Source organism: Tasmannia lanceolata, unplaced genomic scaffold (assembly GCF_043159265.1).
Source record: "Tasmannia lanceolata isolate RefF3 unplaced genomic scaffold, GAP_Taslan_0.1 ptg000034l, whole genome shotgun sequence".
NCBI lineage: Eukaryota > Viridiplantae > Streptophyta > Magnoliopsida > Canellales > Winteraceae > Tasmannia > Tasmannia lanceolata.
Window position 1 is genome coordinate 90,582 of NW_027518711.1, and position 22,929 is coordinate 113,510.

General features: G+C 37.1%; 1 protein-coding gene and 1 non-coding gene across 2 annotated transcripts; one reads left to right on the top strand and one right to left on the bottom strand.

Moving 5' to 3' along the window:
- The first annotated feature begins 15,999 nt into the window (after nt 1-15,999).
- LOC143859586 (small nucleolar RNA R71) lies at nt 16,000-16,106 on the top strand. Its single transcript, XR_013239307.1, has one exon. It is a non-coding gene; the product is annotated as a small nucleolar RNA R71 (small nucleolar RNA).
- Nucleotides 16,107-19,500: 3,394 nt separating this feature from the next.
- LOC143859573 (uncharacterized) lies at nt 19,501-20,337 on the bottom strand. Its single transcript, XM_077370225.1, has one exon. It carries the CDS (start codon nt 20,335-20,337, stop codon nt 19,501-19,503), a length of 837 nt encoding a protein of 278 aa, XP_077226340.1.
- Nucleotides 20,338-22,929: the final 2,592 nt, after the last annotated feature.

The window sequence follows — 22,929 nt, forward strand, 5'->3', positions numbered from 1 at the left end:
AGTAACATTAGGATCATAAAATAAGCTGACTGTAAAAAAATTATTGATTTTTATTATGATTTACTATTAATTTTTCAATTCTACACCCTCGACATATGGTCGAAAAAATAATTTTTAGGACCAAAATGCCCCTGTTTGATCATTACACACCCAAAGGCGACTAAAATGACCTTAAATAGGATTGCCCTCAAAGGGGAAAGTTAAAAATAGAAAGTCTTCATGGTCAAACCCAAAAAATAAAAAGTTTTTTAGTTTGCTTCTTTTGGTGGGTAATATCAAACATGATCACTTGGAATCTCCTAAAGATGCCCAAAATGCCCTCGACACATGAAATTTTCAAATCAAGTGGAAACCCTTGAGAAATTCCAAATTTAACAGGTTTTCCAAAATTCACGAAATGACTCATGACTCCTTAGACACATTCTAGAGATCAAATGAAACACATTGGAAATGACCAAATTACCCTCGAGGTGCAAAATTTGCTAAAAAATAAGGAAAACCCTGAGAAATTTAAAAAATAGCAGGTTTCCTAAAATTCATGAAACGACTCGAGATTTCTCAAACACGATGTAGGGATCAAATGAATCATACTGGAAAATGCCGAAATACCCCTGAAGTGCAAAAAATAGGAGAAACACTAAAAAATCTAAATTTAGCAGGTCTCCCAAAGTTTATGAAATGACTTCTCAGCCATACTCTCGAGATGATCTTGGATTTATTGGAAATGACCAAATTATCCCTAAGATGATAAAAATGAGGAAAACCCTGAGAGATTCTAAAAATAGCAGGTTTTCTCAAATACTTGGAATCAACTAGGACTCGTCAGTCATACCTTCAGGATAATCTCAGACACATCAGAAATGACCAACATACCCCCAAGATGCTCAAAATGGGGAAAATCCTAAGAAATTCTAAAAATAGCAGATTTTTTCACTTGATTGGAAACTCGAATTCTTATTTTTCAAAGATCAACGGAACCCCCTGTAAACCTTCAGGATTACGAATCAACTTCAAAACACCTAAAATGCAAGAACGCTTGACCTAACGCGGAAGACCGACTCAAAACTCAATGAAACTACTAAATCATTTACTTTTCAAAGTGCAACAAAATGGGGGTATTTACACCGGCTTAATCCGGTCTCTTAACTTAGATTGGCATTTTGGAAGGATTTAAAATAAAAGGTTTGATCTTATTTCCCTTGTTAGATTGTGCTTAATTCCGAATGTAAATGGAATGAATTTACCAAAGAAAACAAAAATAAACGATAATTAACCTGATTGGTGTTATAAGTTGTTTACGGCTCAAATGGAACTCGCAACTACTCACGATAAGGTTAACTTAAATCAAACGAAAAATGATTGTACAGAAAGTAAAAATAAGGGAGAGGGGATTATATCATATGAAATTAAGGTCTAGGGAACCAAGAGGGGGGTGAATTGATTTTCTCAAAAATTTATCTCATTTTAATTCAAATATTAAACCTAATTCAAATTATCTTTTCTTGCTTAGTTTTTTGTTAGCTCAAGAAGTATCAAACTACACAATGCACAACCAAAACTCAAAACAAAGAATGTGCAAAGAAGAGAAAAGAACACACCAATGTATAGTAGTTCGGGCAAAGCCCTACTCCACTCTTCTTGAGATCGTCCTAAAGGATTTTCACTATATGAGACCTCCACGATACCCGGCTCCGAGGCGATTACAATCCCAAGGGTATTAAATGAGGATCCCCTTGCAACCTTTACATCGACTCTCCTTCTTCGCAGAGTTCTAAGCGCTTCTCCCTAGGGTATTAAGAATAGGATGCCCTAACCACATTTACAATGAATAGAAAGAAGACTGCTATGCCTTCCTCTAGAGGTCGATGCATAATGAAGTCCCCTTGAATGCTCTCCAAGATAACAAGTAGAAAACCTAAGTCCAAACTCAAAAGATTTGCAAGTGCGAGGCAAGTTTGGTGGAGAAGAAAAAAATCTTAAGCCAAAAGGGTTTCCAAGTATTTTTGAATGCTTAGGATAGTTGGTAAATCATTCAAGAGAGTTACATGTGTATTATAAGCCCACATCAATATATGACAGTTTGGGGGTGGAGGTAACAAAAACACCCCAAAAATCAATTATCCGTTTGAAACACAATGGCTATTTTCTTTGTTGTCGCGACGTTCTCGGAGTTCCGAGAACCATTCTCGGAGCTCCGAGAAAATGGCCAGAGAATAGATTTAATCCATGGACCATTTCTCGGAGTACGAGACAAATCTAGGATTTCCGAGCTCGGAGCTCCGAGAAAAATCTCGGAGTTCCGAGAAGCCTATAAACAACATATTTCCAGTTTTTTGTTGCTGATTTCTTTTGGGCTTTTAGAACTCATATTTATATGATAAATTGGAATGTTATGGGGGTCCAAACATGTTGGTCCACCACACAAACATTCACTTAACCAATTAAGTTTAATACGGGGAGTGTTAGTCTTTTTGAAAACATATTTTGAAAAGCTTACCTTGACTTTGAAATCCAAAGAGAAAGGATGTACAACAAGTCTAAGTATAACTACACTTTTCTTTGGTCTTGGTCTTCATAAATCTTCTATTGTGTGCTTGCTTTGCTTAAGTGTGCTTAGAAATCCACATTGAATGTTCTTCCAAGGTAAGTTGGCCCATGTGATCTCTAGCTCTTTTGACTCCTGTGTGGTACATCTTCAAGCACGATCAAGTGGTGTGTTGGTTCCTTCCATGATTGTCCTGTCTTAAAGTAACACTTCAAGGCAAATTGATTAATATTAAAAACATAATTAATTTAGTTTGAGAATCATCAAAACAAGGTAAGAAGATTAGCCATTGGGCTTACAATCTCCTCCTTTTTTATGATGACAAACAAAATTGATTATGAGGTGTGTGGAGTGACATAAGATGCAAGTGAATGCACATACTCCCCCTCAACATATGCATAAATGAATTTTAACAAGTGAAAACAGATAGTGCATATGGAACATGAATAGATAATCAATTTTTAAAATTCTCCCCCTTTTGTCATCGACAAAAAGAAGAATTTATTAAGTTTAAGCGTATACATGAACAAGGATATATCCAATAAGTGATTCATATTGATCAGCTATAAAACTCCCCCTTAAGATTTTGAATGAGAGAAACAAAAATGTATAGAGCAAGTGCTAGGAAACTAAGCTTTCAACCATTATTTTTTTGTGTTTTTTTTTTATTGTTTTTTTGTCTTTTTTTTTAAATCTAAAGAAAAAATAAGTAAACATATCATGATAAGCAAGTGATTCATACAGTTTAAACTCCCCTTGAAGAAATGCATATGATATGAGTATATAGCCAATTAATGCACATATACCTATTCATGATTGAGATGCTGGCACAATGCCAAATTGTTAGGTATTGTAATTAAGGTGAAAGTACCTCTCCCTCTTAGAGAACTAAGAAGGCTACGAGTACCAATTGAGTGACTTTTAAAGATTTAAGGTTTGTCATCTCATTCATGCAGATACTACCAAACAAGGATGATACATATATACTATATAGATAAACAGGTGAAAGGCATAAAGTATTTATCTGGCAATTTCTTTAACTTGATCTGTACTCCAAATGTTTAAGGCACTTCTGATATAACATATTCTATCATCACTGAGGGGTTTTGTAAAAATGTCAGCCAATTGTTCCTCAGTATTGATATACTTTAAGCAAATGTTCCTTTTTTGTGAGTGATCTCTAATGAAGTGGTGCCTAATCTCAATATGGTTGTTCCTAGAGTTGTCAAGTTTATAGCACCAGTGTTGTCACATTGGATGGGAATATTTTCCAATTTAACTCCATAATCCATCAATGTGCTTTTCATCCATATGACTGTGCACAGCAAGCCCCAGCTGCCACATATTCTGCTTCTGTTGTGGATAGGGCGACTGAATTCTGTTTCTTACTAAACCATGAAACAAGTGATTTGCCCAAGAATTGACAAGTCCCACTAGTGCTTTTTCTATTCACTCTACATCCAGCAAAGTCTGCATCTGAATATCCAGTGAGAGTGAAGTCACTAGATCTTTCATACCATAGTCCCAGACTTTGGGTTTCTCTTAAGTACTTAAAGATCTTCTTGACTGCAGATAGATGAGACTCCTTTGGATCCAATTGAAAACGAGTACAGAGACAGACAGTAAACATAATGTCTGGCTGTCAAATAGAGGAGACTGCCTATCATACCCCTATACATCTTTTGGTCTACTGATTTGTCAAATTCATCTTTTTCTAACTTAGCAGCTGTACTCATTGGAATTCTCGATGTCTTACTGCTATCCATCCCATACTTCTTCATTAACTCCTTTGTATACTTTTCTTGATTTATAAATATTCCATTTTGGTATTGTTTGATTTGGAGTCCAAAGAAGTAAGTTAACTCACCCATCATGCTCATTTCAAATTTATTTTTCATTAGGGTTGCAAATTCATCACACATCCTTTGATTAGTCGAGCCACAGATGGTGTCATCTACATAAATCAGGACAAGGAGGATATCTTGATTTTCTCTTTTGATAAACAATGTTTTATCCACTTTGCCCATCTCAAAACCTTTCTCTACTAGAAAGGCACAAAGTCTCTCATACCAAGCTCTAGGAGCTTGCTTCAATCCATATAAAGCTTTATCAAGCTTGAAGATATGATTTGGATGTTTGTAGTCTTCAAAACCTGGAGGTTGCTCAACATACACTTCCTCTTAGATATAGCCATTTAGGGAGGCACTTTTGACATTCATTTGATATAATTTAAATCCTTTATGAGATAGCTATGCCAAAAGTATCCTAATAGTTTCCATACGGGCAACAAGAGCAAATGCCTCATCATAGTCTATCCCTTCCTCCTGATTGTACCCTTGGGCTACAAGCCTAGCTTTATTTCTAGTGATTATTCCATTTTCATCCATTTTGTTTCTATACACCCATCTTGTGCCAATAACTGGATGATCACTAGGCCTAGGCACTAACCTCCACACTTTGTTCCTTTCGAATTGATTCAATTCCTCTTGCATAGCCATCAACCAATATTTATCCTTTTCGGCTTCCTTGATGGACTTAGGTTTCAATTCAGATAGGAATGCCAATTCGTTACCCACACTTCTATAGTATGATCTAGTTCTTACCAGCGATGTGGCATCACCTAAGATTTGGGATTCCGTATGATCTACCAATATTCTCCTATCCCTAGGTCATGAGTCATTTTCTTCATTCTCAACTTCCACAATAGGCAATGTGTCACTTGTAGCTCCTTGGGGAGGTACACCCTTTTTAGGCAAAGGATTTTCAATAGGTTCATCCTCATCATGTGGCATTTCTTGAGGTGTTGGCTCTCTCTCATCAAATGTAACATGCATGGATTTTTCTACAATTAGGGTTCTTCTATTAAACACTCTAGATGCTTTGCTATATGTAGAATACCCTAAGAATATGCCATCATGCGACTTCTTATCAAATTTATGCAAGTTGTCTTTGATATTCAAGATGTAGCATCTACAACCAAACACCCTAAAGCAGCTTATATTTGGTTTCAAGTTTTTCCAAAGCTCATAAGGTGTTTTCTTAGAAATTGGCCTCATATATACCCTATTTATGATATAACAAGCGGTGCTAACCGCCTCGGCCCAAAAATGTCTAGAGAGATTATTCTCATACAACATTGTTTTAGCCATTTCTTGAAGGGTTTGGTTCTTTCTTTCTCCAATCTCATTTTGTTGAGGTGTCCTAGGTGCTGAGAAGTTGTGTTTGATGCCATGATCATTACAATAAATGTTAAAGTGTATATTTTCAAATTCCGTTCCATAGTCACTTTTAATGTAAGATATGGCTATACCCTTCTCATTTTGGACTTGATTACACAACTTAGAAAAAATTTCATAGGTTTCATCTTTATGTGCTAGAAATATGACCCATGTAAATCGTGAATAGTCATTCACAATAACAAGTACATACCTCTTTCCACCTAAACTACTTGTCTTCATTGGTCCAAAGAGATCCATATGAAGGAGTTACAAGGGGTAAGTGGTAGAGATCATATTTTTAGGGGCAAATGAATTTTTTTAATTGTTTTCCTAATTGACAAGTTCTACAAATGTGATCTTTGGTGTACTTAAGCTTAGGCAAACCTCTAACTATGTCTTTTGAGGAGAGGGTTAAAATGAGATCCATTCCGGCATGACCCAATCTCCTATGCCATAGCCAAGAATCGTCACTAATGGCATTGAGACATGTTACATTTTGTAATCTAAGATCATTTAGCCCAATGGTATAAATGTTATTGTCTCTAGAACCTATGAATTGCACATTTTCATCTATCTTATTTTTAACAATGCATTTGTCAGGGTTGAAGAATACTTCAAACCCATTATCACATAGTTGACTAATGCTAATAAGATTATGAGATAAGCCAACAACATAAAGTACATCATGAATGGGTGAGGTAGAGTTACCTATGATGCCTTCTCCTTTAATCTTTCCCTTCTTGTCGTCTCCAAAGGTAACTTCTCCACCATCCTTGAGTGAAAGGGATGCAAATTGAGTGAGGTTTCCACTCATGTGCCTAGAGCATCAACTATCAAGGTACCATGTGTTCTTTTTATTGTGGCTTCTAAGACATACCTACATATGAATAGGCAAGTGAGATCCCTTAGGTATCCAAATCTTTGCTATGTCCATTTGTTGTTACTTTTGCATTTAATTTGATCTTGTCTTGTTTAGCATACATGCAAGCAACCCTATAATGTCCTTCTAGACCACAATAAAAACAAGTTTTAGTACCACTAGAAGAAGCTTTCACAAATTTATTTTTATAGTTTGACACTGTAGTATCCCATTTATGTCCAAGTCCACTCTTATCATGTGACTATCTTGAAGGTTAACAATTCTATCAAGTTTTAGTGAATCATTCTCAACCATTTCAAATAGTTTCTTCAAATCATCATATTTGTGAGATAATTCACTATTTCATACTTTAGTTTGTTGTTTTCAATGGATAACACTTATCTACTTTTATTCAAATTCTTGATGGTAGCATTCAAATTATGAATTTCAAGTTTAAATTTCTCATTTTTTTATTCTAGAAAATCATGATCTTTCTTTAACCAATCAAATTCTTTTGTCAAACTAGAAAGAGAGTTTTCAAGAGATGCATTCTTATCAAGTTCAATTTCTATTTGATCATGTGCATTTTGTAAAGAATCAAGAACTTCTTTTAAAGTAATAACATCATTTAACGTACTTATTTCTTGATTGTCATTTGTTGAAGCCATGAAGCACACGTTTCTTGCAATCATGCAATCTTCTCCATCATCCGGCTCACATTCGCTTTCATTTTCTTCATCCCATGTGGCGGTCATTCCTTTCTTGCCTTCTCTCCTCTTGAATCGATTGTTTGGAGTAGGCTCATTATTGAATGGACAATCCGGACGGATGTGTTCAAGTTTCTTGCATCTGTAGTGTTAGATTTATTAAATAACCGCAAGTGCATGGATCGCGTGTAGTCACGGGTCGAACTCAGGGAAGAGAAATCTTGTTTGTGAATCCTATTCTTGTATCCCTTAGAATATAAACTATGATATATGTTGCCTGGCATTTACTCAGGACTTCCGTGGATGTACCTCGGAGCCAACAATATCTATAAATTTTTATTCTAAACAATCTAAGAATCGAACACAAATAAGATTGCGATTTGAAAATCTTAATGTAGGCAAAGTGTACCAAAATTCTAATGATCTTTATTAACTACTTATTTAATCTAATTAGAAAATCAAAATTCTAAGGGCTTAAGTAAATTGGAAAATTGCGAAAGTAATTTGGAATAGTGTAAAAACCTTAATTCAATATAAAAGAGTACTTAGGGTTAGAATCCACCATGGGTTGGGATTTGATCATTAATCAAACCAATGTTTGTATTGTATAGTGTATTTGATAAATCCGGTCAATGGGGAATAAGATCAATGGATGTCATTGCCCATGAGTAATTGACCATATACACTATCCAATTTCGAAAGTTATATAAGCGTTTATATTTGTTCATCAACAATTACGCATACGAAAGGAAGGAATCCAATGGCATGAGTGATTGGGATCCAACAAATCTAAACCCTTATATATGATTGTGATTTTATATCATTGACTATAATTAATCATCTTTCTCCTTCCCCATGGTTTCATCTAAACCCTGAGTAAGTGGGTTTAGTTGTTCATGGAAAAGGGGAAAGAAATAAAGAAAATAGAGAGGGGAATTGGGATTGCCATTAAATAAACAAAGAAAGCTCTACGTTAATTGAATTTGAAACAAAAATACATTGAACTAATTCTTGGAAGAAAGAACAAAAATAAAAGAACACTTAGTCTTTTCGCAATGATTGAATCCTTGGCCGAGATATATGACGGTGCCGAAACATAAACTTGAAGAAGAATAGTGTTGAACCAAATTTCCAAGTGGGAGAGATCTTTGTTGATGAAAATTTCAAGTATTACAAACTTGAGAACCAAAATAAGATGAAAGAGTGAGAGAGGAAGAGAGGTTAAGAGTTGGGCTCTCAATATAAAGTAGTAGAGAAAACTGCCCATATTAGCAAGCTAAATACAAGAAGTTTCCCAAGAGATCAAACATCGTCGGTAGCTGCTGTCATCTTCATTACTTGGGAAAGAATAAGTTGCCATTTCCACCCTTTTGTATAAATGTCAATAGCTTGTAAATTGGCAAAAGTAGGTCCCACTTTCTATTGCCACCTCTAAGCCACATATATGTTTCCAACTAAAAGAACATTGCACGTCGGTACTTCCAAAAAGGTTGCCAATTTCTACGTATGAATAAAAGGAGGTTTGCATTTACTTACTAAAATATAGAGAAAGAAGCCAAAATAGGGATAGTGATAATTGGATATAAGCCAAATCATAATCTTTCTTTCTAAAAAATGACCGAATGTGTTCCCTTTTTTACTTGTGCAGCCCAAAGTAAAGCAAATTCTACCTAAGAAACCAAAATATACATGGACGAAATTTGGAGGTGATTGCATTATTTTCCAAGTTTCCATATCCCAAACGTGGGTCCGACATGTGCATGTAATAGCAACAAGGTTAATTTAGAAACTATTGTTGTCTATTCCGAAAAATGATAGCCGAACATGCATGGGCGTGAAGAGATATTCCAAGTGGGTCCGCATAGCAGTTCTCTCCATTGGGTTTAATTATTTTAATACTCTTTCAAATATAATTCTTGTAAGATAGAGACAAAGTCAACTATATCCTTGCTGGCTGCACCCTAGCTTGAATGAAACAATGGTGGATCCCACTTCAGATTGGGACAAATTTATATACCCTCAAAATTCAAAACGTTAACTGCTAGTAGGCCCCACTTCAAAATTTGACCGAACTCCACTCCATAATTTATGAGAAATGCCAACAGTAGTGGGTCCACACATGTCCTCAATAAGCTTAATTAATCAATTTGGAGCCTTCTCTTTTATGAAAAACAATCTTTTGAATGATTTAGACTAGCCCTATGGTGTGACAGTACACTTATTTGGGTGATCAAAACTGTCCACTTGATGGGATAAATTGTGCCAAAAAAATTCATTTCCATGGACGATCCAAACCATTCATTTAATGGGCCAAAAGTGTGAATTAATTTTATGTGAATCAACTCCATACAAGGATCTTGGCCAAGACTTTTCCAAACTTTAAATTTTCTTTGAAATTTCCTTTCATTAACTCCATTTTCCTTGAAAATTTAGGAATACTCCTGAAACGCCAAAAACAAACAAATACCTTTGTAGTAATGCTCTAAACATAAAATAGACATGCTTTATGCTCCTATAATTTCACATATAAATGTGTTCATCAAATTCCCCCATACTTGAGCTTTGCTTGTCCTCAAGCAAACAAGAAGAAAAACTAAAACAAACACAAAAACTAAACAAAAACAACCTAACTCACTTTCGTAGGAATCACGATTGCACTTAGCAAGTGCAGCAAGCCTTTAAACTCCTAGGTTACCTTAGTGGACGAGTTTTGTCTCGTGAGTGTTTGCAGTGAATATACACACAAAATTCTAAAAATAAACTTTTCTTTCCAAATCTCACTATAAAATAAAGCCAAAAATTTCTAATCATTTTCTTTGATAAATTACTCAAAATAGAATAACTAGGATACCACCATACTTAAATTTTGTCATCTCATCCTAAGTTGGAAAATTAGACAAATATTTTAATCAAGGAATCCTCTTTTGAATTTGTCCTACTTTGCTCCCTTAAACTTGCCTCTAATGTAATCGTACCATAAAAGAAATTTGATTTCGAAATTTAATAGAAAAATTGCAATCTTATATGGTCTACCATCCTTTCCACTTTTCCATTACTTTACAAGAATATAACTCACTTTTTGTAATCCTCTACTGCTTTTGGCATGAATGACATGCAGGGCATGCACCAGACACCCAGGCTACTTAGCAGTGTCCGACTAATCTTTTGATTTTGCATATATCATACACATTGATGCATATGAGTTCAAGCTTTACCTTTGATTACGTGCAATGCTTTGATTTATTAAGCTTTCTAATTGATCCATGTATGGAGTTTTCAGTGAGTTGCTCTCAAGCCAGTTGGCTTTAAGGAACTAGGCATAAAAACATTTCAGACTTAATAGCTCAAGTAAAAAAGGCTACAAATCAAAACTATAATCAAAAGGTAAACTTTCTTAAAATGGCATTTTTTTTCAACCTTTCTTTCCACTTTCACTGTACCATATAAAAAACAAGTTTCTACTTCTATTTCTTATTCAAATCCTTTTAAAAGCAAGATTTCAAAAGAAAACAAAACTAAGAAAGGAAAGTATTCTTTCTAAATTTTTCGGATTCTAAAATTAAAATATCCACTAACTTTCTTTCTTAAAATAGGAAAACAACTTTTTTTCTAAGAATACTAAGTTCTTTCCAATCTGAGAAAAAATACCAAAAAGAAAAAGAAAAGAAACTTTCTAACTTTAAATTATAGAAGAGACTAGAAAAGGAAAGTTTCTAAAAGCTACCCCCAATACTTGAATTATGCATTGTCCTCAATGCATGCAAAAATAGAAATAAAAACATGAGGACTAAAAATAGAAATGAGGGTACGTACCATATTCCCTCAGGTAGGATTCAAATAGGAAGGTTCATGGAGATCCATGACTTCTTCCATATTCGGCTTTGACAACTCAATAAACGGCTTTAAACGTTGACCATTAACTTTAAAAATCTCACCATTGCTTGGATTTAGAACCTCAACCGCACCATGAGAGAAAACTTTGTTAACCACATATGGTCCATCCCAATGGGATCTTAACTTACCTGAAAAGATATGCAATCTTGAATTGTAGAGAAGCACTTTTTCGCCCTCTTGAAACGATTTTCTCAAAATATGTTTGTCATGAAAAGCTTTTGTCTTCTCTTTGTAGATTTTTGCATTCTCATAGGCATCATTCTGCAACTCTTCCAACTCGGTAAGTTGAAGTCTTCTATGATTACCTGCATCAGACAAATCAAAATTTAGTTTCTTAATAGCCCAAAAAGCTTTATGTTCCAATTCAACCGGGAGGTGATAAGCTTTTCCATACACAAGGCGGTAAGGAGACTGACCAAGATCAGTCTTGAATGTCGTCCTATGAGCCCACAAGGCATCCACTAATCTAATTGACCGATCTTTGCGGTTTGGCTTTACTGTCTTCTCCAAAATTTACTTAATTTGCCTATTTGAAACCTCTACTTGACCACTCGTTTGAGGATGATAAGGGGTGGCCAACTTATGAGTAATACCATATTTCTTCATAAGAGCTTCAAACGGTCTATTACAAAAGTGCTTACCCCTATCACTAATGATGGCACGAGGTGTACCGAAGCGCGAAAAAATATTTTCTTTAAGAAACTTGACCACCACCTTGTGGTAATTAGATTTGCAAGCAATGACTTCAATCCATTTTTGACACATAATCTACACCTAATAAAATATACAAGTTGCCAAAAGAGTTGGGAAACAGACCCATAAAATCAATACCCCACACATCGAAGATTCCTACGACTAAGACCGGGTTGAGGGGCATCATATTTCGCTTTGTAACTCTTCCTAAGGATTGACATGACCTACAAGCTTGACAAAAATCAAAAGAATCCCTAAAGAGACTAGGCCAATAGAAACCACATTGTAAAACTTTGTGCGCGGTTTTCTTTGCACTAAAGTGGCCACCACAGGCTTGATCATGGCAAAAAGATAGAATCGATTGGTGCTCATGATCGGGCACACATCGTCGGACAATCTGATCGGAATAAGTTTTGAACAAATAGGGATCATCCCAAAAGAAATACTTTACCTGTGAGTGAAACCGATATTTGTCTTGGTTGGACCAATGATCCGGTGTAGCACCTGTTACCAAGTAATTCACAATATCCGCATACCATGGCTCACTAGAAATAGCAAACAATTGCTCATCAGGGAAGTTTTCATTAATTGGACCTTCGTCATTCTTTTCATTAGGAAGTCTAGACAAGTGATTGGCAACCAAGTTTATCGAACCTTTCTTATCTCTAATTTTCAAATCAAACTCTTGAAGAAGTAAAACCCATCTAATGAAGCGAGCTTTAGCATCCTTCTTTCCAACAAGATACTTGATTACCGAATGGTCGGTATAAATTATCACATGTGATCCAATCAAGTAGGACCGAAACTTCTCTAATGCAAACACAACCGCAAAGAATTCTTTTTCTGTAGTGGTGTAGTTGAGTTGTGCATCATTGAGAGTCCTACTTGCATAATAGATTACATGCGGTAATTTATTGAATCTTTGAGCCAACACGGCTCTTATTGCAAAGTCGGAAGCATCACACATAATTTCAAACGGTTCGGTCCAATTGGGTGCTTGAATGATAGGAGCTTTAGTTAACTCATTTTTTAAACACTCAAAAGAATCGAAGCATTCTTTGGAAAACTCAAATTTTTAATCTTTTGCTAACAAGTTAGTTAGAGGCCTAGCAATTTTAGAAAAATATTTTATAAAACGCCGGTTAAAGCCCGCATGGCCCAAAAATGATCGAATATCCTTCACACTTTTGGGCGGTGGAAGATGGACAATGAGGTCCACCTTGGCTTTATCAACCTTAATACCTCCTTTTGAAATCACATGGCCTAACACGATGCCCTCTTTGACCATAAAATTACACTTTTCCCAATTCAGGACAAGGTTCTTTTCTCTACTCCTTTGTAAGACCAATTTTAAGTGATGTAAACATTCGGCATAGGTGGAGCCATGAATAGAAAAATCATTCATAAAAACCTCTAAGAAGGTCTCCACCATGTCAGAAAAGCTACTCATCATGCATCTTTGAAAAGTTGTCGGAGCATTGCATAAGCCAAAAGGCATGCGTCTATAAGCAATCGTTCCAAAGGGGCATGTGAATGTCATTTTCTCTTGATCTTCAGGAGCTATGAGAATTTGGTTATAACCGGAATATCCATCAAGAAAGCAATAATACTCATGACCCGCTAAGCTTTCTAACATTTGATCAATAAAAGGCAAAGGAAAGTGATCCTTCAAAGTAGCGGCATTAGGCTTTCGGTAGTCAATACAAACCCGCCAATTCGTTTGAATACGAGTAGGTATAAGCTCATTGGTGGCGGATTGTATAACCGTGACTCCCGATTTCTTAGGCACTACTTGGACGGGACTCACCCATTGGCTATCAGAGATGGGATAAATGATCCCATTATCTAACCATTTTAAAATCTCTTTTTGGATGGCTTCCTTCATCACAGGATTAGCCCTTCTTTGATGTTCCCTTGAAGGTTTGGCACCCTCAATGAGATGGATGTGATGTTGCACAATCGAATGGGCTAATTCCTTTGATGTCGGCCATTGTCCAACCTATGGCTTCCTTGTATCTTTTAGCAATTTAATGAGTTCCTCCTCTTGAGTGGAGGTTAGGTCCGCAGCAATTATTACAGGCAAAGTACAATTGTCACCCAAAAAAGCATAACGTAAATGAGAAGGCAAAGGCTTCAACTCCAGTTGTGGCGCCTCTTCAATTGATGGCTTTGGAAGAGATGTTGCTAATGGTCCCACAGGCTCCACGTTTTGGATGGCAAAAGCTTTGGAGAAGAAATCATCTCCATCATTTCCTAGTTCGTCTAAGCATTCTTGGAATCCTGCATCAAAATCAATTTCAAAATTAGAAACAATTTCGTCAGGAAAGGAATGCAACATATTGATTTCTTCATGAAAATTTGGTTACTTACCCAATCTAAAGACATTAAAATCAACCGATGTGTTTCCAAAAGACAATTTCATTAATCAATTTCTACAATTAATGAGAGCATTGCTAGTAGCAAGGAACGGCCTACCAAGAATGATATGGATTTGGTCCTTGTTATTAACAACCGGCTCCGTGTCCAAAACCACAAAATCCACGGGAAATAAGAATTCGCCTACTTTTACTAGGACATCCTCAACCATACCTTTTGGTGTTTTAATTGATCTATCCGCCAATTGGAGTGTGACGGTGGTAGGTTTGAGGTCACCTAGTCCTAATTGCTTGAAAACCGAAAACGGTATGAGGTTTACACTAGCTCCCAAATCTAACAAGGCATGATCAATTTGAGTGTTTCCAATAGTACATGATATAGTGGGACATCACGGGTCCTTATATTTTGCTACCATTTGATGGGACAAAATGAAACTAACGTTTGTGGCCAATAAAGCATTCTTGGGCACATTCGTTGTTCTCTTTTGTGTACATAGATCTTTCAAAACTTTAGCATATGTGGGGACTTGGGAAATCGCATCAAGCAAAGGAATATTCACATGTACTTGTTTAAAAATATTCAAAACTTTATCAATTTGATCTACCTTTTTATTATTAGCAAGTCTCCTTGGAAAATGAGCTTTAGGAATCAAATCTCGTGCAGGGGGAGAAGTTACCTCTTCTGGACTTACCTGTTTGGGCTCCTCTTCTGAGCCTGTGGAGGGAGGTTCTTCACTTACATCTTTTGGAAGATCTTGCGCAATTTTAGAAGGTTCGCTGCTGACCTCCTCTTTGTGATATTATTTTCCACTTCTCAAAGCATAAACCGCATTACATTGATTCGCAGGGTCCTGCTGCGGCAAACTAGATTGCATGGCATTCAACTGATTCACCTGTGGTTGTTGATTCCCCATTCATGGCTACATTCCTTGGGTTAGGAATGGGTTGACTTGGCATCTTTCCTTTTTCGCTTTCACTTAGGGCCGTAGCGAGTTGGGAGATTTGCTTCTCCAAGTTGTGTTGGCTAGTCATGAAGGTACTAGTGAGGAGTTCTATGCTCTTCTCTAAAGATGCAATTCGTGCCGACTCCCCTTATTTTTGAAATTCCGGAGGGGGCTGATTTGAGACATTGTTTAAAATGGGGTTTTGAAAAGTAGGAGGAGAAGGTGATGGACGAACAAAAGTGGGAGGGAAGGTGGGCCTAGGTTGGCCGAATTGGCCTTGGCCTTGGAAATTGGATGGCCCACCATGACTCCATGAAAAGTTGGGATAATTTCTCCATCCTGGATTATAAGTGCTAGAATAAGGATTATTAGCATAAAGAGCACTCACATTCTCATTAGAATTACCAAATTTAGCAAGAATTGGACACTCTTCAATGAAATGGTCCGTGGCTCGACACCAATTACACATGGGAACAATATGTGCAATTTGATTGACTTGTGAAGGTCCTTTGACAACTATTGCTTCTAGCCTTTTGATTAGGCTATCAAGATGGGCCTCTTTTGCCATGACACCCTCTATTAGAAATCCCTTGCTTGAAGTGGATTCCCACTCTCTTATTTTTTCCGCCAAATCAAGTAAGAAGTTCCATGTTGCTGCCTCATCCATGAAAGATGTAAAACTATTAGGACACATGGACTCAAGAAGTTGCTTTGTTTGGTAATCTATACCCTCATAAACAATTTGGCATAAGTGCCATAAATCAATTCCATGGTAAGGACACTCTTGGAATAGGTCTTTGAACCTCTCCATAAACTTAGAAAATGACTCTAATGGCTTTTGTTTAAATTGTAAAATATCGTTCCTAAGGTTATTAGTTTTATGTAATGGAAAAAACTTTTTAAGGAAAGCGACGGCGAACTCCTCCCAAGTGGTGATGGAGTTAGTTGGTATGCCATAGAGCCACTTTTTGGCTCCATCCTTGAGTGAAAACGTAATAAACCACAACTTTACCGCATCATCGGTAAGTTGTTGCAACTTAATCAAAGTACATACATCTTCAAACTCACACAAAAATAAATAAGCATCCTCCGAAGGGAGGCCATGAAAATGAGGAAGCAAAGAGATAAATTGCGATTTTAGCTCAAAATTATTGCCCTGCGCAATCAGCAATCTAATGCAAGAAGGTTGCGCGGTTTGGGCCGGATAGAAGCGATCGCGCAAACTCTTGGGCTGCTCTTGTTCTTCCGCCATGACTACTTGATTTGGATTTGGTTCGATGTCTTCCCCCGTCTCTAACCGGTTTGCTCTTTCTAGTCGATTGGCAGAGTTCTGCACCCAACCTACGGTCATAAACACAAGAAAACCAAGTAAGAGAGATGGATAGGCAAGAAACCAAAAATATAACTAAACTAAAAATAACTACTAATCTAACATTTCGAATAATTAAGATTCTAATGCAACTCTCTTCCCCGGCAACGGCGCCGAAAACTTGTTAGATTTATTAAATAACCGCAAGTGCACGGATCGCGTGTAGTCACGGGTCGAACTCAGGGAAGAGAAATCTTGTTTGTGAATCCTATTCTTGTATCACTTAGAATATAAACTATGATATATGTTTCCTGGCATTTACTCAGGATTTCCGTGGACGTACCTCGGAGCCAACAATATCTATAAATTTTTATTCTAAACAATCTAAGAATTGAACACAAATAAGATTGCGATTTGAAAATCTTAATTTAGGCAAAGTGTACCAAAATTCTAATGATCTTTATTAACTACTTATCTAATCTAATTAGAAAATCAAAATTCTAAGGGCTTAAGTAAATTGGAAAACTGCGAAAGTAATTTGGAATAGTGTAAAAACCTTAATTCAATATTAAAGAGTACTTAGGGTTAGAATCCACCATGGATTGTGATTGGATCATTAATCAAACTAATGTTTGTATTGTATAGTGTATTTGATAAATCCGGTCAATGGGAAATAAGATCAATGGATGTCATTACCCATGAGTAATTGATCATATACACTATCCAATTTCGAAAGTTATATAAGCGTTTATATTTGTTCATCAACAATTACGCATACGAAAGGAAGGAATCCAATGGCATGAGTGATTGGGATCCAACAAATCTAAACCCTTATATATGATTGTGATTTTATATCATTGACTATAATTAATCATCTTTCTCCTTCCCCATGGTTTCATCTAAATCCTGAGTAAGAGGGTTTAGTTGTTCATGGAGAAGGGGAAAGAAAGAAAGAAAATAGATAGGGGAATTGTAATTGCCATTAAATAAACAAAGAAAGCTCTACTTTAATTGAATTTGAAACAAAAATACATTGAACTAATTCTTGGAAGAAAGAACAAAAATAAAAGAACACTTAGTCTTTTCACAATGATTGAATCCTTGGCCGAGAGATATGACGGTGCCGTTACTTGAAGAAGAATAGTGTTGAACCAAATTTCCAAGTGGGAGAGATCTTTGTTGATGAAAATTCCAAGTATTATGAGAACCAAAATAAGATGAAAGAGTGAGAGAGGAAGAGAGGTTAAGAGTTGGGCTTTCAATATAAAGTAGTAGAGAAAACTGCCCATATTAGCAAGCTAAATACAAGAAGTTTCCCAAGAGATCAAACATCGTCGGTAGCTACTACCATCTTCATTACTTGGGAAAAAATAAGTTGCCATTTCCACCCTTTTGTATAAACGTCAATAACTTGTAAATTGGCAAAAGTAGGTCCCACTTTCTATTGCCACCTCTAAGCCACATATATATGTTGCCAACTAAAAGAACATTGCACGTCAGTACTTCCAAAAAGGTTGCCAATTTCTCACGTATGAATAAAAGAAGGTTTGCATTTACTTGCTAAAATATAGAGAAAGAAGCCAAAATAGGGATAGTGACAATTGGATATAAGCCAAAGCATAATCCTTCTTTCTAAAAAATGACCGAATGTATTCCCTTTTTTACTTGTGCAGCCCAAAGACAGTATCGTTTATTTTTTGCTTTGACCCTTGGGGGAGAGGTGAGATTTGATTTGACTCTGATGGATCCGCATTAAATTGAACTTTGATATTTAGTTATGGAATGTCCGATTATTTCTGTTATCTGCTTTGTAGCCTTGTGCATTTGTGAGACTTGTCTTGCAGGTGTACGGCGCTGCCACGTCCTACGCCCAGGGTGGGGTTTGGGGAGTGACAATATCCCCTTCTCTGAGTTCACGGATTCAAACCTTCTTGTTGAAAGCTCTTTCTAATCTGCGTTGATAGCCTTGTACATGGTACGCTGCTTTCAACATTTTCTCATCCATCAGACACAACTCTTGATGACGAATACGAGCCAATTCAGATTCTGGTAGATCGCTTTCCATCAGGATTCTGAGTGACAGAATTTTCAACTTGATGGGTAGGACAGCTTACATGCCATATGTGAGTGAAAAAGGAGTGGCTCCAGTAGATGTGCGGGTAGATGTTCTGTATGCCCAAAGTGCGAACGGAAGTTTACTTGACCAATCTTTGTACGATCGGGTCATTTTCCGAAGAATAATCTTGATATTCTTATTAGCTGCTTCGACAGCACCATTAGTCTAAGGTCTGTATGGAGAAGACTTATGGTGTTTAATTCTGAATTCTGCACACAACGATGCTACTTCTTTCTTGAAATGTGAACCATTGTCTGATATCATCTCGTGAGGGACTCCATATCTACAGATGATGTTGGCCCTGATGAATTTTGCGACTGATGCTGATGATATTGAAGTGTTCGACTATGCTTCGATCCATTTAGTGAAGTAATCGAATGCGACAAGTATGTATTCGTGCCCACTGGATGACTTGAGAGAGATCTTACCAATGATGTCAACACCCCAGACTGACAATGGCCATGGAGATTTGAGCGAGTGAAGCTCCGACGGCAGCACATGTATCAGGTTAGCATGGATCTGACACAAGTGACATATTTTGACAAACGAAAAGTAATCTGCTTCGAGGGTAGTCCAGAAGTAACCAAGACGAAGGATCTTCCGTGCTAACATTTTGCCATTCATATGAGGACCACAGACACCGGAGTGAACATCTTCTAAGATTTCTGCGGCTCTATCTATATCAACACAAAGGAGCTAGACTCCATCGAATGACCTGCGGTAGAGGTCTCCTCCACAAATGACATACATGGACACCAGTTTCTGTAACGCTCTTCTTTCCTTTAAAGAGGCTTCTGGGGAGTGTCCCCTACCGGAGATAACATTTTTGATATCGAAATACTAAGATTTTCCATCTGGACATCTGGCCGCTATCTGAACCATGTGTATGTGTGCCGGGACGACATGTCGCTTTATTGCCAAAGGACGGACCTTAACCCCAACCGAGATATCAACCATAGATGCAAGAGTGGCTAGCACATCAGCGAACATGTTTCTCAATCTAGAGATGTAGGTGAAGCTGATATTGTGGAAACTCTTCATCAAGCTCGTAAGGTAAGTGTGATATGGAACCAACTTATCCTCTTTGGTGAGCCATTTTCCATTTATTTGACAGATGATTAACAGAGAATCTCCATATACATCACGGTCTTGTACCTCCAAGGATAGGGCTGCTTCCAGATCGGCTATGCAGGCTTCATACTCAGCCACATTACTGGTGCAGTCAAAGTCTAATTTGATAGAGATTGGTATGTGCTCATCTTGAGGTGAAATAAGGACAATACCGTTCCCTTTGCCTTTCGAGTTGGATGCTCCATCAAAGTACATGGTCCATGTTGTAAGACTAGGCACATCTCTGATCGTCATGATTCCTTCGTCTAGAAACTCACGACTTAATTCCGCATCTTCAGTGGGTGCATCAGCTAGCTGCTCTGCAATGATTCTGCCTTTAACAGACTTCTGGGTGACATATGTGATGTCAAATTTTGATAATAACAACAACCAGCGTGCGATTCTGCCAATGAGGGCTGGTTTCTCGAACAGATACTTCATCGGATCCATACGAGACATGAGGTAGATTCTTTGTGATAGCAAGGAGTGTCTAAGCCTTTGAATGGCCCACACCAGTGCTAGACAAGTTTTCTCCAGTTGAGTGTAATTTGGTTCATAATCTAACATTTCTTACTGAGGTAATAAACTGTCATTTTTTTCTTGTCTCTGGATCTTCTTGCCCCAACATACATCCGAGAGACGTATCCGTGTTTGAAAGATATAGGAGAAAAGGCCTCCCAAAGACTGCTGGTGATAAAACTGGAGGCGATAACAGACATTCTTTGATCTTTTCAAAAGCTTGCTGACATTCAGGGTTCCACTGTTTGGACACATTTTTCTTCAGAAGCTTGAAGATTGGCTCGCACGTACTGGTAAGCTGAGTGATGAAACGGCTTAAGTACTGAACTTTTCCCAAGAATCCTCTAATTTCTTTGTCTGTATGGGGAGAGGGCGTCTTCTGGATCACTTTGACCTTGGCAGTAGGGGTGGCCAACCGGTTCGGTTCTCGGTCATTGGTTACTTTTTTTTTCGGTTCTCGGTTCCCGGTTCCATGAACCGTAAGAACCGAACCGAACCGTAGTACATAGTAGGACCGAACCGAACCGGACCGAACATAATCAGTTCGGTCTGGTCCGGTTCTCCGGTTCTAATGGGTAATTACTAATTATAATTTATAAAAACTTTTAATTAAAGTTATAAATATAAGTTACTTTCTTATTATAAGAATAGTATTAACTATTACTTATTAATATTATAAGTAATATATATTAATAAGTATATGTATAATAGAAATATAAAAAATATTATATATATATATATATATATTCAAAAGTTCGGTTCTTCGGTTCCAGAACCAAACCAAGAACATTAGACCCGGAACCGAACCAAATAAGTTCGGTTCTTCATTAGTGGAACCGAACAGGACCCAAAGTATTTTTAAACAGTTCGGTTCCAGTTCGGTTCTTCGGGTTTGGTTCGGTTCTAGCCACCCCTACTTGGCAGGATCTACTTCGATTCCTCTGTGGCTGACGAGAAAACCTAACAGTTTCCCAGAAATGACTCCGAAAACACACTTGTTTGGGTTAAGTCAGAGTTTATATTTTACGATTCTTTTAAAGAATTTTCTCAGAGTATGGACATGGTCTGATACTTAGCTTCGACAATCATGTCATCAACGTATACCTCTACTTCCTTGTGAATCAAGTCATGAAAGAAGGTAGTTGCAGCCCTTTGATATGTTGCACTAGCATTTTTGAGACCGAATGGCATTACCTTGTAGCAATAGGTTCCCCAATGCGTAGTGAACGCTGTCTTGGTCTTGTCTTCTAGAGCCATCTTTATTTGGTTGTACCCCGAGAAACCATCCATAAAGGAGAGTAAGGCATGACCTGTCATGCTATCGACGAGAACGTTAATGTGGGGCAAGGGAAAGTCATCCTTTGGACTAGGTTTATTTAGATCTTTGAAATCGACACAACAACGCACTCTTCCATCCTTCTTAGGTACTGGGACAATGTTTGCTAACCACTCGGGATATGTGACGACCTCTAGAAATCCTGCTTTTAACTGGTTTTCTACTTCGTCCTTGATTTTGAGGAGCCATTCGGGTCTTATTTTTCTGTGCTTTTGTTTCTTCGGTTTAGCTTCTGGGTGTAGACACCCCCATTTTGTTACACTTTAAAAAGCAAAAGATTCGGTAGTTTGTCAAGTCTCGAGTCCATATTTCGCAATAGATTAGGCATCCATGCATTCTATGGTAGATTTCATCTCATTTTACGTGTTTGGAAGTTGATTCGCAATCCTAAAGGTTTCTAGGGTGTTCCCATGGTATCTGGAAGATGAAAATACAAGTTTTCAAGCAAGTGAAAAAACCTGCTATTTTTAGAAATTTCAGGGTTTCTCTCATTTGGGCCCATTTTTTCATTACAGTGGTATTTTGGTCATCCCGATGTGTCCCGTTTGAACCCCGAGTTGTGTCTGAGAATCTTGAGCGATTCCATGAATTTTGAAAAAACTGTTCTTTTTAGAATTTCTAAGGATTTTCCCTAGTTTCACCAAATTCTGTACCTTAGGGGTAATCTGGTCATTTCCAATAAGTTTCATTTGACCTCTAGGGTGTGTCTAAGGAATCTTAAATCATTTCATGAATTTTGGAAAGCCTGCTAAATTTAGAGTTTCTCAAGGGTTTCGTTTGACTTGAAAATTTTATGTGTCAAGGGCATTTTGGGTATTTTCAGGAGGTACCAAATGATCATGTTTAATATTGCCTATCAAAAGGACCCAATTTTAAAAGTTTCTATTTTTGAAGTTTGACCACAAAAACTTTCCATTTTTAAATTTCCCCTTTAAGGGGTGAACAAATTTGAGGGTATTTTGGGTCGCATTTGGATGTGTAATGTTCGAATAGGGGTATTTTGGTCCGAAAAATTATTTTTTCTAAAGGGGATGGTTCGACCATAAGTCGATGATGCACCATAAATGTCATATGGGTTGGGTTCATCAATAAAAAATTTAAATTTAAAGGATTTTATTGAATTTTCATTAAAAAAAATCCAAAATACATGTCTTAAGGCCCATTGAGCTAAAGCTCACAAGGTGGGGGTCCACGTGGACCCACCCATGTGGGTCGGCCACATAAGTGGGTGCCCTACATGAGAAGGCCACATGCAAAAACGTCCAACATGGGATGAGGTGGTTGGTGACATCATATTTGTTTTG

Coding starts and splice junctions, on each gene's coding strand:
- LOC143859573 (XM_077370225.1), bottom strand. CDS start 20,337: ATGTTAGATTATGAACCAAATTACACTCAACTGGAGAAAACTTGTCTA.